Below are 13591 nucleotides of genomic sequence, written 5' to 3'. Positions count from 1 at the left end.
TGTGCACGCCACTCCTCCCCCGAGAAGATGGATGCTCATAGTTCAACATCTGCTCCATTTTTTCTCTTATTGTCTTGCTTTCTTTTCTCTCCATTTTCCTCTCTCTATTTTCCTCTCTATCTCTCTCTTTCTCTCTCTCTCTCTCTCTCTCTCTCTCTCAGCAAAGCGAAGCACTCTTTTCTATTCTCATCAGTCTGACATATTTGCAGCATGGCTGTAGCTTAAAGGACAGCAAGGATGACAAATGCGTCTCAGCTGCATTCGTGGACACACACACACACACAGATGCACACATGAACACACCCACACACACTACACACAAATAGACACACACACACACATACACACATACACATACACACACACACACACACACACAACACACACACCCACACCCACACAGACAGACAAATGCAACCAAACAGATTTAACAAGACTGAATGTACAGCCCAGAGCAGACTGTCTGTCTCTCTCCATCCTTGGATTTGAACTCGGCACCCTCATCAACCTTATGAACTGTTAAAATTGCAGGGGGAGAAAAGAAACGGGTACTGGCCCGGGCAGCTCAGCAGGAGGCCAGCATTTGTGTGACGATGATCCTGCCACAGAGGGATTCCTCTGAAGAATCCTCTCATTATCTGGGCAAAATAAAGATGACTGACTTCTGGCTCATAGGACTGAACACAGACTTGGGACACAGTAACTATCATCTTTGATGTTGTGTCAAATAGGAATGCCACTCATGCACTCTAAACCAAGGCACATGCTGTGAGGTGACAGTTTAGCCCCTAACATCTAAAAATGTCGTAGGCGTCTTGACTTAAGCAAAGCAATGCTCTCACATGCAATATGGGTAGCTGTGTTTGCAGCAGGCAAGCAACTTCAGATATTCATACTTCAATCTGTACATCCTTATAAAGACCTGCTCCTGGAATATGATGCAGAACAGAAAATGGCCTTAACAGCTGGAGCATGGATATTGATCTCACATAAGTGTGAAGGTAATCCATGATTATTGACAGGGAAAGATGCAATACATTTCAGGAAAATAAGATATGAGAAGCATGGGCTGATGATGCTTGCTTGTTTTAATTTATTCTATCCTCAACTTGGGCAACAAGGAGATTCTTGTCTTTCTTGGTCTTTTTTACCTTGTCTTCCATGACAAAGTGGCCTGCTTTGTAATTTATATGTTTATTTTTGCTCTTAGTTCCTCTAAAAATGTTAAAAAATGTAGGGTATCAAAGAGCTTATGACTGTAACACTGTTAACCTAGTTTTATAAGGGAAAACATAATCTAGCACAGGAGATACATAAAATATTTGGGTGCACCTTCCTCAAACACTAACTGATGCACTACAGGATCACTTGTGTCTTAGTGCAATGCCATGTACATAGTTGACCATTCTGTCCTAATGTAACACTTCATGAATTCGTGTTGTACATAGCACAGACTACTCAGAGGTATGCGCTCATGTCAACTGATCGAAAGGCCATGGCTAATAGTGATAACCATAAGAGTGAATCAATAAATCAAGTTCTGCACATGTAAATATACACAAGATCAAGATTATGTCAAGACAATCAACACAACCTTTTCTGCCCAGCAGAGCCATTTTGGAAACAGCTCAAATATGATATAATCAAATGTAAAACTGAGCTTACCTGAGGTTAAAACGACGGTGTCAGAACAATCTCCAAACCCGTATTTAAAGAGTTGGATCAGGGACAGCACCACGGAGTGAGCTGAAAATTTCACGTCTGAATTCCATCGTCTGCGTCTCCATTGAATGCCACAGAATGACAGCCAGATTCAAAATATTTCTCTAAGTCATAATATCCCCTTGGTTCAATCAAGCAATTAGGTCGTTAACTAATGACAAAAGCAGTGTTCTCTGCTTAATTGAGGACAGCAACCGACTACTTTTAAAACAAGCGCTCTATCGACCTTAGTCAGCGGTTGTTAACGTTGTTTCACTTCACCAACCGGTAATCCAAGTGCATCTAACAACCCCTCATTTCGTACAGTGAGCCAGCGGACTCCTCCTAGGTATAATACAGGGCATAATGATTCTTAAAGACATAGGCTACAATGTGTATACTACTTGATCGCAATGTGCGCTCTTCTGAGAGTCTGTTCCATGACTCTGAGGTGAGAGACGACCCGACTGTCGGCTGACTGACAGTGCACACCCGTGGGGTGTGGTAATATACGTGCAACCCAATAGAAATTTACATCCATACCGATCTGAAGTGCGTCGCTGCAGTCGTCATCACCTCCATCATTCTCCTAAGTGGACATCTGACTTTCTCGTGAGGGAACATTTAATTAAGTAGCCATAACTTACCGTTCCTCTACTTTCATCCATACCCTAAATATGTATCAATAGAACAGATGTAAATGGGAAGTTCCTTAAAGGCTTCACTGCGTAATTACAGACCCCAAAATGCGTAGTGAAAAGTCCTATACGTGGTGCACGTGGGCACACATAGATGTAAATATGCCTTGCGTTATGCAAATGTTTCTGCCTTATCTTTATCCATCTTGTTGTCCATTATTTGCATCAACTCTTTCAACTAATCCTACCAACTAGGTCCAAAGTCAATTCAAGTGAGTTGAGAGCACCACACAGTGGTTCTTCTTGGTGCATGCTGAATGCGCAGCCTTTACTGTAGATTGGTTACCGTTGATGCTCGCTTTCGCATTTGAGGAGAGATCAGAGTGGCCTAGGCTTTTATAGCGCGAAGACGCCAACCAGATATAGAATTAGTGTGTTATAAACTCCATTGTGCATACGTTCTGCAAACATAAAAGATCTCAGATAATACACACAACTCTAACACTGACTATGCTGATTCTGAATACTGATGATTAGAATAATGAGAAAAGATCCGTTTTGTTCATCCTTTATTCAGAGCCCTCCAACAAAGTAGAGAATGTCCTGAAAAGTTCCTTTAGATTTAATTTAATGTGCAGAGGGATGACTTCAACAAGAATGCTTTACTTATATTTAGTGAGCCACAAGTTTTGGGGTGTTGGTATAAAGATGTATGATTCATTTATTTCTGCCAAGTAAATAATGTTTCCAATGCCATTTGTTTGATTCTCTGTTATCTAGAACTATGCAAAATTAACTGGTATTTTGAAACTTGGAAGGAGACGAGGCAGCATAGAGGAACTCTCAATGTTACAGCAGTGACATGCCAAAGTGTTGATGCCCATCATCAACATTTCTTGTTTAGCAAAAAAAGATTACATGATTTCCAAAATTGACACGTCTTTACATCTTAAAGCAAGATTCCTTTTTTATCTTTTGCACTCAAAATACCACAAAGGAAAAGGGCCTGAAGCATGGGTTTGGGGCCCCAGTATGGTCAGGACCTCGTATAGCACCCCATTTGAAATGTTATCATAGTAAATGTTTTTATATGGAGGGATTTTTTCAATTTTTATATGCAAACGGCACCTAGTTCTTTGACATTCTTAGACAACCTTGCATGCTCTTTTGAGGTCTATCCATGAGAATTTCAGTGATGGACGTATAGGGCCACAGTAGAACCTTCAGCTTGCACCTCTTGCGGTAATCCGTTATGGATGTTTAGGATCAACATCCTGTTCTAGAAGTCATATTCTTTTCATCTTTAGCTTTTTTTTAACAAATGGTGTGATGTTTTCTTCCTTAATCTGCTGGTATTTAATTGAATCCATTCATCCTACCGGTAAACAGTTCCTTCACTGGATGCAACACAAATTGATCCACCCCAGTGTTTGACAGTTGGAAAGGTTTTATGTTCATGAAATTCAGCCCCCTTTTTTTCTCCAAACATATCTTTGCTGTTTGTGGTGAACATGCCTATTTTAGCTTCATCAGTCCATGATTTGCTTCAGATTTGTTTACATGATCCTTTGCAAACTTCAGACACATGAATTTTATGTTGTATGTTATTATGTATGTAACATATGTTATGTTATATTTGTGTCACACAGCCGTCATACTTCTTCTTAATCTTTTTGAAGTTTTCTTGCAGTCATGCTTTGATTCGCCAATCTTACAGGCAGTGCTCTCAGAATTTTTTCTTGGTCTTCCAGACCTCCACCATTCCTGATAACTGTCATTTCATAATTGCATTACGAACTGAAGAGAAAGCTTCTTGGAAATATTTTGCTATCCCAGCTCCTGCTTTGCGGGCATCAATTATTTTCAATTTTGGAGTGCTAGAGGAGCCCATGGCTTCTGAATATTGGGACAAGATGTCAGGAGCTCAGGGATTTTTTAAAGCTTTGAAATTTGCCTCACCTGGTCTTTCTTTCTTATGATGACTATGCACAAGCATAATCCTAACAAGGTTATTAAGGTCTGAGACCTTGATAAAAGCTATCTGAGAGCTCAGATCTCTTTTGGGGCCCAAACTTGGTGATAGTGCTGGTACTTCTTTCCTTTTTTCACTCTAAAATTGCACAAAATAAAACAATACTACCCTTAACTTCCTCAGAATGTTGAAAAGCATTGCATGCCTTTTGGATACTGTATCTTCAACTTGCCTAAACTTCTAATTGCCACTGCATATTTATAAAAGCCAAGACATTGCTCAAAATCATTCCTCATGCTCAAAAGATTTCCATTTTCAGTCCAGAAATCATGCATACCCTTTGAGTCAGCATTTAAAATCAAACTCTCTCTTGCTATCAGTCATGGTGTGTACTGTAAGTTCTTGTTTTTTAAAAAGCCTGCAAGACACAGCTCTGATACTCACTTCCTCTTCCACTGTGAGATTTCATGTGGTGAACTGGAGAGGAGGCTTTCCAAAGGGCAACGACACCTTAGTTAAAGGTTATGTGCAGCACGCAACACAATGGGCGAGCTGTCCTCAGCCCACCCCACAGACACCTGCTCGGAGCCTCCTGAGGACAGAAAAACGGCCACAAAAGGGTTCCTCTAAGGTCATCTGCTCAGAGATGAGCTGATCATGTCAACCTCTTTTTCAGAAGAGGTGGGTATTATGTCTTGAATGTGTTTCATAAGCATACCCCATTCAGTGCGCTGTGCAGTGTGTGCGTGTGTGTGTGTGTGTATAAGTGTATTTTTATGATGTCGGCAACAATATCATATCTGAGACGTTTCCATTGGTAGTTGTATGTCCCCATCCCTTATCCCCACCCCCTGTCCCCTAACTCTTCCACAGGACTGTAAAGAGATAAATAAACCTGCCATCACCTACTGTGCATCTAATACCTCCGCATACATCTTGTTGGGAGATTACATATACCCAGGGTATTGAGAGTTGCTGCAGTGCACTGAAGGTAATGCACATCCTTATTTACCTCAAACAGCTTCAGATTCGAATTGCCTCCTCATAGGGAAGGCATCCGTACATCTATAAATCCCTGGTGGTCATGGTTTTACTCTCTAATATAGTGTTATGCCTGGTTCTTCCTAGAGAAAAACAATTATTACATCCTATGATCCTTTTATCTCTCCTCTCTCTCTGCTGGATCCAAGCTTGGTGAGGTCTTAGGGTCCACCACACACCCAGGCATGTTTCAGAACTAAAGTCGGGGAGCCCTTTATCAAATGAGAATCATATGAACAAATAGCAGCCCCTAAATCCAAAGCGCACACTTCAGGCTCATTTTCTCTCCTTCCAATTTCCTTCCACTTCCACCATCGATACCCTCTGTGTGTGTGAGTGTGTGTGTGTGTGTGTGTGTGTGTGTGTGTGTGTGTGTGTGTGTGTGTGTGTGTGTGTGTGTGTGTGTGTGTGTGCGTGTGTGTGTGTGCGCGCGCGCGCACGCTGTGCCTTCCTTGTCTCTAGCCATTTGTGAAAGTGAGATACCTCAGCCTGCTCTCACTTCCTCAGTCCCTTGACTCTTAGGGACTCAGAGACAAGCCTTCTGATTTGGCACAACAGGGTCTCTGCTTGGCACAAGGGCACAATTAGAAAGGCACAAAGACAGGCGGCGGGTCGCATGCACTGTGCCCACTTTGCAATTTCAGGGTTCAGAGAAAACCTGCAGCATTTTTTAATTTATTCTGAATCTGTTTCATGGCTGGTGATTATAGATTAAGGTAATTATTTTCAACTGAGCGTTAAGTGTGTGGGGAGGAAAATAGTATAGCAATATGACCAGCTGCCATGTGAGGTAAGAGCAGAGTCAGACATGTTGGCATAGAAAATGGTTCAAGGTAAATGTCAGTTTGAAAAATAAACAGTCGTCAATATCAAAACAGAGGTAATAATACAAACGGCTTATTTTCCATGAGGTGTCAGTCTTAGATCAGATTTAGTGGACAAAGCTTAAGTGGACTTGTAAAACTGCACAAGTGGGCAAAACAACATTTCCATTAATTTGCATTTCACCTTTATTTTCACCTTCAAATCCCCTCCACTTTTCTTCCCAGGTAGGTAAGACAGCCTATGAGCATTACATGAGTATTCACCAACAGGCAGTAGTCCATGCACTCCAAGATCTTAATTATGTCATTCCTTCCTCTCAAATGTTTCAAAAATCCTTCTTGGGTCTACCCATCAGAATGTCCTCCTAAGTCTGGGCTGAGATTGCCTGAAGGGCAAGCTGAAGTGTGCTTGAATTTTCTGGAGTTGAAAAGACCCTTGAAGTGAAAAGGTGCTGCCCTTACCTGAGCCGTACAGATGACTCAAAGAATCTCTGGGGGTTATAGATAAAAACCTTCTAGGGTTTACAACATTTTAAGGTTTGAGTTTCTGTGCAAATTTCTGTTCCAGCCATGACTTGTGCTAGAATTAAGTTACCCTTAATGCCTGTGCATAGGGACTGTTGTACATTGTGCATTCCGATGCAGTTTGTGAGTTTGCAACATGCTGATAAAGCGTAGAAGCATATATGCAATGATTGTGGAATTGGGTACCCTTGTGGGTACCTGTCACCTTCAATTTACAAGGGTAATTGCAAAAAAGAGGATAAATTCACTGATAACACACTTCACGTATTTGGTGAACGCTGGGTTCTCCTCTAGAGAGTACTGAATGTTTCAAGGGACCTCACCTCACCATGTACAATTTCATCACACAGAAGATTTGATTGTGCCAACATGTTTGCCTGACAAATGTGCCACCTCATTTCTTCTTAATATAAAACCATTAACCTTTGCAAAATACTGCTTGCGCACACTGCTGCTGGTTGATGGGAATAAAACTGATGCAGACAGCCATTTGTATGCAAAGTGTGGAAACCCATTCCATCTTTTGATACACTGTAACTAGTTCTTTATGGCATTGTTTTGTGAGGACACTGCAATGGGCAATGTATGAATACATAGGCCTACAGATTTTTGCTCCAAGTGACAGCGAGACAGATGTCGTTGCAACACCATAGGTTACAGATGTGACGGAAAGGCTGTAGGCTATGCTATTGGCAAATGCACATGTGAAAGGGAAAACTAAAGTCTTCTCCGACCTACCAGCAGGTGGATGAGTTAGCCTAAGGGGCCTCTTGTCATTAGACTAGTCTATAGCCTAATAACTGCACGAGTCAATGATGCGACACAAGTGGCCTATAAAGCCGTTCAGACACGACCGTTCACCAGCACAGCGTCATTTTAATTGGAAAATAGTGTCGAAAATCCTAAACCAAACAAAGATCTTCCCGGTAGGGGGCGCAAACGAATACCCTATTTACGATTGCGCTACATCTTCCATCTGCACTTCCTCTCTGCTACATTGTGCAGGCAAAGTTCTTCCCTCAATTCTAACGTTAAGTGTAATCTCTTTTTTGTGACCATAATGTGAAAATAAGAAAAATAAACATAGCCTACCCTTAATTCTATTTTGGTGATAAATACTGATATCCAGGAGAATTCAGAAAACATGATGGAATATAGGCTAAGTTAAATAAAAGTGGTCCATTGACTTTGTACAAATGGTCTTGAATTTGTTTAAAACGGACATCTCTCTGAGGAGAATATTTTTTTGCCACTAAGATGATGTAATGTTATGAGCTTGTTTCAGAGACATGGTAATTAAGCTGGTTCCAGCTGATGTTTACAATCACCAAAGGCTGCCTGAGACTTTGATATCTATTCTGAAGTGACACAGCAAAGACTGGTGGTTTAAAGAGAGCAGAGAGTTCACATTTTGGGCTCTGCATTACTGCTGTCTACCTCTGTATTTTATTGTGTGAAGTTTGAATCACAGAGACAAAGTAATGTCATTTCTGTTATATTCTGCATGTTGATTATGCCATGTTTTTACAATCTTTTATCAAATGATTTATCAGTGCAATCTCACTGTACACCAGCTGAGCACTTCTCTGACACCGTTTACAACTTGGGGAAATAGGTTGCCGGTCACTTTTCATGTCCTCAATAAACTATTGTCATATAAAACAGCATAACTTTTCTCCTTCAAAGAGCAAATGGCAACTTTGTGACTGTCTTTTTCTTTTCATCTGCTAGGCGATGATTGTGTTTGTGGCTGTGAAAAAAGATGGTGTGTGCTTCACTCTTTCATCATTTGTCAGGGTGAAACAGTGAGATGGCGGGGTGTCCTACTGTTTTCAAGGGCGCACAAACACATAACAGGCCGTTGAGGTCCCTACCAGCACTCACCAGTATTTACCAGACAGTGTCCTGGACTAACAGACACGCCAAGGGAAAAACAAAACTGCAACGATTTCTTTTCAAGAAAGTTTCTTCAGAGTTTTTGTTTATTGCAAATGTGATTCCTGGTTACATTTGGTCATATTTTGGCACATAAATTGACAGGTTAAATTCAGTGATGACAGAAGCTCTGAGTGTCAAACAGCAGTGTGATTTGGCAAAATATTTTTTTAAAAAGCAAACCACTATGGTCATTGTCAATATATCACACATACACAAACACAAAGTAAAAAAATACATAACTTTGAAAATATAAGTGCAACAAAATGTATAATAAAATATCACAATAAAATACCAAATATTAGAAGCCTTTTATCCTGTTGTGTGTGATTTAAAAACAGTATCATACAATAAGCAGAACAAAAAAGGATATGTACATTCACATTTTAAACAGTAAAACTTCTGCTGGTGCTCAGCAGAAAACCATAGCTGGATTGTTATTGGCACATTTTATCTGGATGGGCTGGCAACCAATACTGGAGACGAATCAGCCTATTTCACCAGGGCCAGACCCTCAGTGCAGATAGTTCTCTTCAGGTCTTGTAAGTGCTCTAAGTTATAGTGACAACTTCCCAAAACATCTTCTGCAAGCAAGACTGCTCCTTCATAAAACCAGAGCTTAAGGGGATGCAGATATAGTGTTGTATTTTTTTCCCTTTTATGATCGACGTCTAAGAATTCTTGACCCAGACCTCCTCCTAGGTTTCCTAGGCGGCTTCCCACCTGCAAGTGACAACAGACAGTGCATACATGAGTAGACCATTCTGTGTTACAAAAACTTTAAGCTGATTTATTATGTTCTCCTTGAAAATGTCTTGGTTAGGCTATGTGAAACATTCCTTCCTACCTTTACCACAGACATCAATGCAACTTTGTCTTGAAATAAAGTTGTTATTGCTTCCTCCACAACCAGAATACTCAAACTCCTCACACATCTTGGTGACGGAGTTAAAGTAATAGCGAGGTATGGAGGCAGAGCACCGGCCTTTGTCCAGGGGATCAAGACACACCAAGGGGAAAGCTGTAACAGGGAAAAGAGACTTATTGCAGGTTGACTGGCCATGCAAGAAACTGAGGTCACGTGAAGTGGTGACAGATATTCTTTTGTTTTCACAGATTTTAATCTGACAAATTATTATGTTTAGCCTATTCATTGTTAAATTGTCTTGCTCTATCTGGACAGGTAGATAGATAGGCTATCATTTAGTCTGGCATTTACTGATAAAACTAATCCTTGTGACATGGTCGCTTCAGTCGGCTATGTGTAGAAATAGAAAGGATGTCAAAGACATAGGCATACTTTTTCGAGGTTTGCAGTATTCTAAGCAGGAATCCATACTGTCGAAACGGTTTTCGTTGCCATCACAGCCACCGTAAAAGAATATTTCGCACTGCATAGAGGTCATGTTGAAGAAATATTTCTTGTGAAGAGCACGACACGGTCCCACATCCATGGGAAACCTGCAGATCTGAGGGATTTCTGTAAGGGAGAGAGGGGAATAGGCTATTAGAATTACGCCAGTGACAAATAGGTACCTTACAATGTAGCCTAATCAGGGTTAGTGTAGCCTCGTACTTGGTATCTTCCAGCATGCTTTCTGACATTCAGCATAACTATTAAAGTTGTTCCCGTTTCCCTGGCAGCCGCCGTAGCTGAATTCTTCGCAGCGCTGACTGATTCTGTTGTAAAAGTAACGCTGAATGTCCGCCCTACATGGCCCCTCATCCATTTCGAGCAAGCACACATCTGCAAAGGACAAAGATTAGCGTTGGATTTTCCTTCAATAAAACAAAGAGGCAACACCCTAGGCCTAGGGCGTTGTATGCAAGAAAAACAAATTCCACAATGTCTAATGCAAAATCAAAGAGGGAACCTTGGCTGACTGATGAAAAGTTATTTATGAGGCTACTTATATGCTAAAGGCAGGCTAATCAAAAATAATCTACATCATCAGAAGAATAAATCCCGTTACCTTTAGGCTTCAAAGTGAAAACGTTTTCAATCAAAGCCATGAGAAGAAAACTTAACGCGCAAAGATATTCCATATTATAGAATTGTTGTATCACAGTAGTTGAGACCGTCAACCTTAGGCTACTCTGAGTTTTGATCATATGAAACGTGGTCTTTTATATTGTGTGAAGTTTCCCCCAGAAGTTGGAATGGGCGGGCACGTTGACTCATTTCCATGTCATTATAGACACTAAAGGCGGTGTTTGTAAACGAACCATACGCTTACGCTATACGCCTTTGTAAGATTATCTGTTTGATATTGATAAAGTTGCTGCTTTTTACATGAACAATTATTACTTTTGAAAATGACATTAAAAGCAAAATTAAGATAGGACCAGGCTATCAGATATTTAGTTCACAAATGTCATCATCAAGACTAATAAAAATATTGCGTCATAGCTAACTCATCCATGCAATGACGCAGGCAACAGTTTCATTCTCAGTGATAGTCGCAGCACCATCTGCACTATTTTTTCTGTCCCTGTCCCAATGGAATAATTCAGCATTCAAGTTAAAATCGAGTTCCACTGACAACCTACAGTGCACAATGCAGTTTTCAGACCCTTTCAAGTTTTTCTCATTTTGTTATGTTTCAGACTCATCTTAAAATGGATTCAAATATTTTTGATAATCTACACTCAATACTCAAATAACACTGTTTGGAGTGTTTTGTAAATGTATAAAAAATAAAAGTCTGAAATATACATAATTTGGACCCTTGATGACTCGGATGACACTTGCAATTGAGCTCTGGTGCACTTATCAATGGTCCTTGAGATGCTTCTACAACTTAATTGGAGTCCACCTGAGTCTAAATTAATTCATTGGCCATTATTAGGAGAGGCACACATTGGTCTATTTAAGGTCTCACAGTTGATGGTGTATGTCAAAGTGAAAACCAAGCCATGTCAAGATCGCATTTCAAAACACAACTGAATGATGACATAAAAAGGGGAGAAAGCACAGCCCACCACACGGCCGGCGAGCACGACGTTGAGAGAATTGTCCATAGACCTGTGAGACAGGATTGTGTCAAGACATCCAGGACGAAGGGCTGAATGAGTTCCATCGATTCATGTTTAAAGATGAAAAAACAGGCATGCTAATGACACGCCTAATAGGCTATATCAAGAGAGTTTCACAATATTGCATGTTTCTTAATAGGTGGCTGGCACTCTTGCCACTCTGCTTGTCAATTGGAATTCTGGTTACAGCATCATTTGGCAGGAGTAGACAGTATTCCACATGATAAGGATAAGGTTTTATTTATGAGAACTCCATGTACACTTGTGTGAACATTTTAGTGAAAACAAACCTCTACCCCTACCTTTCCTACGCAGAGGGTTAAGTACCAGAAATGTTGTGTTAAGTGCAATTGCCACAAAAGGGTCATTATTGTTGTTGTTTAAAGTGTAAAGAAGTTATATGTTTCTGCAAAACATATGCTGATGCAACATGCTAATTTCTCCTCATGGTCCTGGGCCTCTGAATTATCAAATATGGTTTGTTTGCATGAACAGCTAAAACAAATTCATAGGCACTGTCGGAGTGAGTGCCAGAGAATATCTATGACAGGTTGAGGGTAAACACAGATTATCATTCTTATCATAGTTACCTGTAATGCTTTGCTTGTCCCCTTGACCTATATTAGCTTTGCTGCATTACTGTTGGGTGTGTCAGTCTATTGAATGTTTTTTTTTTCCAGAAACATAAATAAAATTTTCTCTCTCACTTGCACACATATGTTCAACAATAAGATGCTTACATTGATTCACTTTTATTTTTCAGTGCTAACTAATTTAATGTTTAATGATTTCAAAAAGGATAGTGTTTTAATCAGATTAAGAGATTAGAATGTTTATACAGATTACTTTATAACCCGGATTGAGAGAGAGAGGAGCAGGATTCTCAGAAAGTTTTCAGAGGTGAAGACAACTCACCATAAGCGGCAGTAAGTGTAACAAGAAATATCTTAAATTTGGTTGCATGTTTTTATAAATGTTTGTGTGTATTAGAGAAAAAAATATCTTGACTTTTTTTTACATGCCTCTGATGTGGATATTGTAATATTTTGTATAGCCTAGTACATTTCAAAAGGCTATAGCAAACCATTTTCTTAGTTGACTGAAGGATTGAATTTAGAACATCAAATTGTACAGTTTTCAGAATACAACACAGTTGGAGATTTTGCTCTTATCCAGAAATGTCTCTTTTCTTTTGCTGCAGACAATGCCGATCATAGACGTTGAAAACTTAACAGACTTGGAGAAAGCTAAAATGGAGGTAGATCAAAAAAAGAAGGAAATACTGCTCGAGCGAGCAATGGTAAGTTCCTCAAACAAGTTCATACTTGATATGCAGAGAGTGTGGTTGAGAGTAAAAAACCAACTAAAATTATAACCTTGGTCCCTATTTATCAATCTATTCAAACCACTTCAAATGGTTGTTTACTCAGACCTCCTTGTTGCTGTTAGTGTCATAGGAGGATTTAGAACAATAATCTGAATCTTGCCATGACTAGATTATAGGCTAAGGTTTGCCAACTCAGTAAAACTGTCCACAGAGAGATAATCAGATAAAGAAACAAATCAATTAACATTAGGCTACAAATGACCTCCATTTTTGCATCAGGTATTTTTCAGGTTTTCCCTAAATGTTGTGCTGTTGATGTATAATTTGCAGACGTCAAAATGCTGTACTGAATTTATGGAGCATGTCCAGGCTGGAGCTGATGAGGATCCCCTTGTGAAAGGCATTCCAGAGGACAAGAACCCTTTCAAGGAGATCAAAGGTGGATGTGTCATTTGCTAGAGTGGACTGAGGAATCGCCTTCCTTTGTAGCCCTACTTCTAGTGCCCTTTGGAGACCTGCTGCCACCAAATAAATCATAGCCGGATGAGCAGGATCCATTAGAACAAGGATTGATATGCAAACAGATTTGAAA

At 40.1% G+C, this 13591-nt stretch overlaps 2 protein-coding genes across 2 annotated transcripts; one reads left to right on the top strand and one right to left on the bottom strand.

Annotated features, from left to right (window-relative positions):
* Positions 1 to 8649: 8649 nt before the first annotated feature.
* On the bottom strand, positions 8650 to 10748 carry tfpi2 (tissue factor pathway inhibitor 2). The gene is made up of 5 exons (XM_076301754.1): positions 10610 to 10748; positions 10213 to 10383; positions 9937 to 10116; positions 9484 to 9657; positions 8650 to 9359 (listed from the first exon to the last, which is right to left on the bottom strand). Exons 1-5 carry the CDS (start codon positions 10746 to 10748, stop codon positions 9295 to 9297), a joined length of 729 nt encoding a protein of 242 aa, XP_076157869.1. The 3' UTR covers positions 8650 to 9294.
* Positions 10749 to 12567: 1819 nt separating this feature from the next.
* Positions 12568 to 13560, top strand: gngt1 (guanine nucleotide binding protein (G protein), gamma transducing activity polypeptide 1). The gene is made up of 3 exons (XM_076301756.1): positions 12568 to 12598; positions 12874 to 12972; positions 13330 to 13560. Exons 2-3 carry the CDS (start codon positions 12877 to 12879, stop codon positions 13456 to 13458), a joined length of 225 nt encoding a protein of 74 aa, XP_076157871.1. The 5' UTR covers positions 12568 to 12598; positions 12874 to 12876; the 3' UTR covers positions 13459 to 13560.
* The last annotated feature ends 31 nt before the right edge of the window (positions 13561 to 13591 follow it).

Source organism: Alosa pseudoharengus, unplaced genomic scaffold, assembly GCF_046254945.1.
Source record: "Alosa pseudoharengus isolate Yale_2024_CS ecotype anadromous, Long Island Sound unplaced genomic scaffold, YU_APseudo_1.1 YU_APseudo_1.1_scf_23, whole genome shotgun sequence".
Classification (NCBI taxonomy): Eukaryota; Metazoa; Chordata; class Actinopteri; order Clupeiformes; family Clupeidae; genus Alosa; species Alosa pseudoharengus.
Note: the sequence above shows the minus strand (reverse complement) of the source record. Positions and strands in the feature narration are given on the sequence as shown.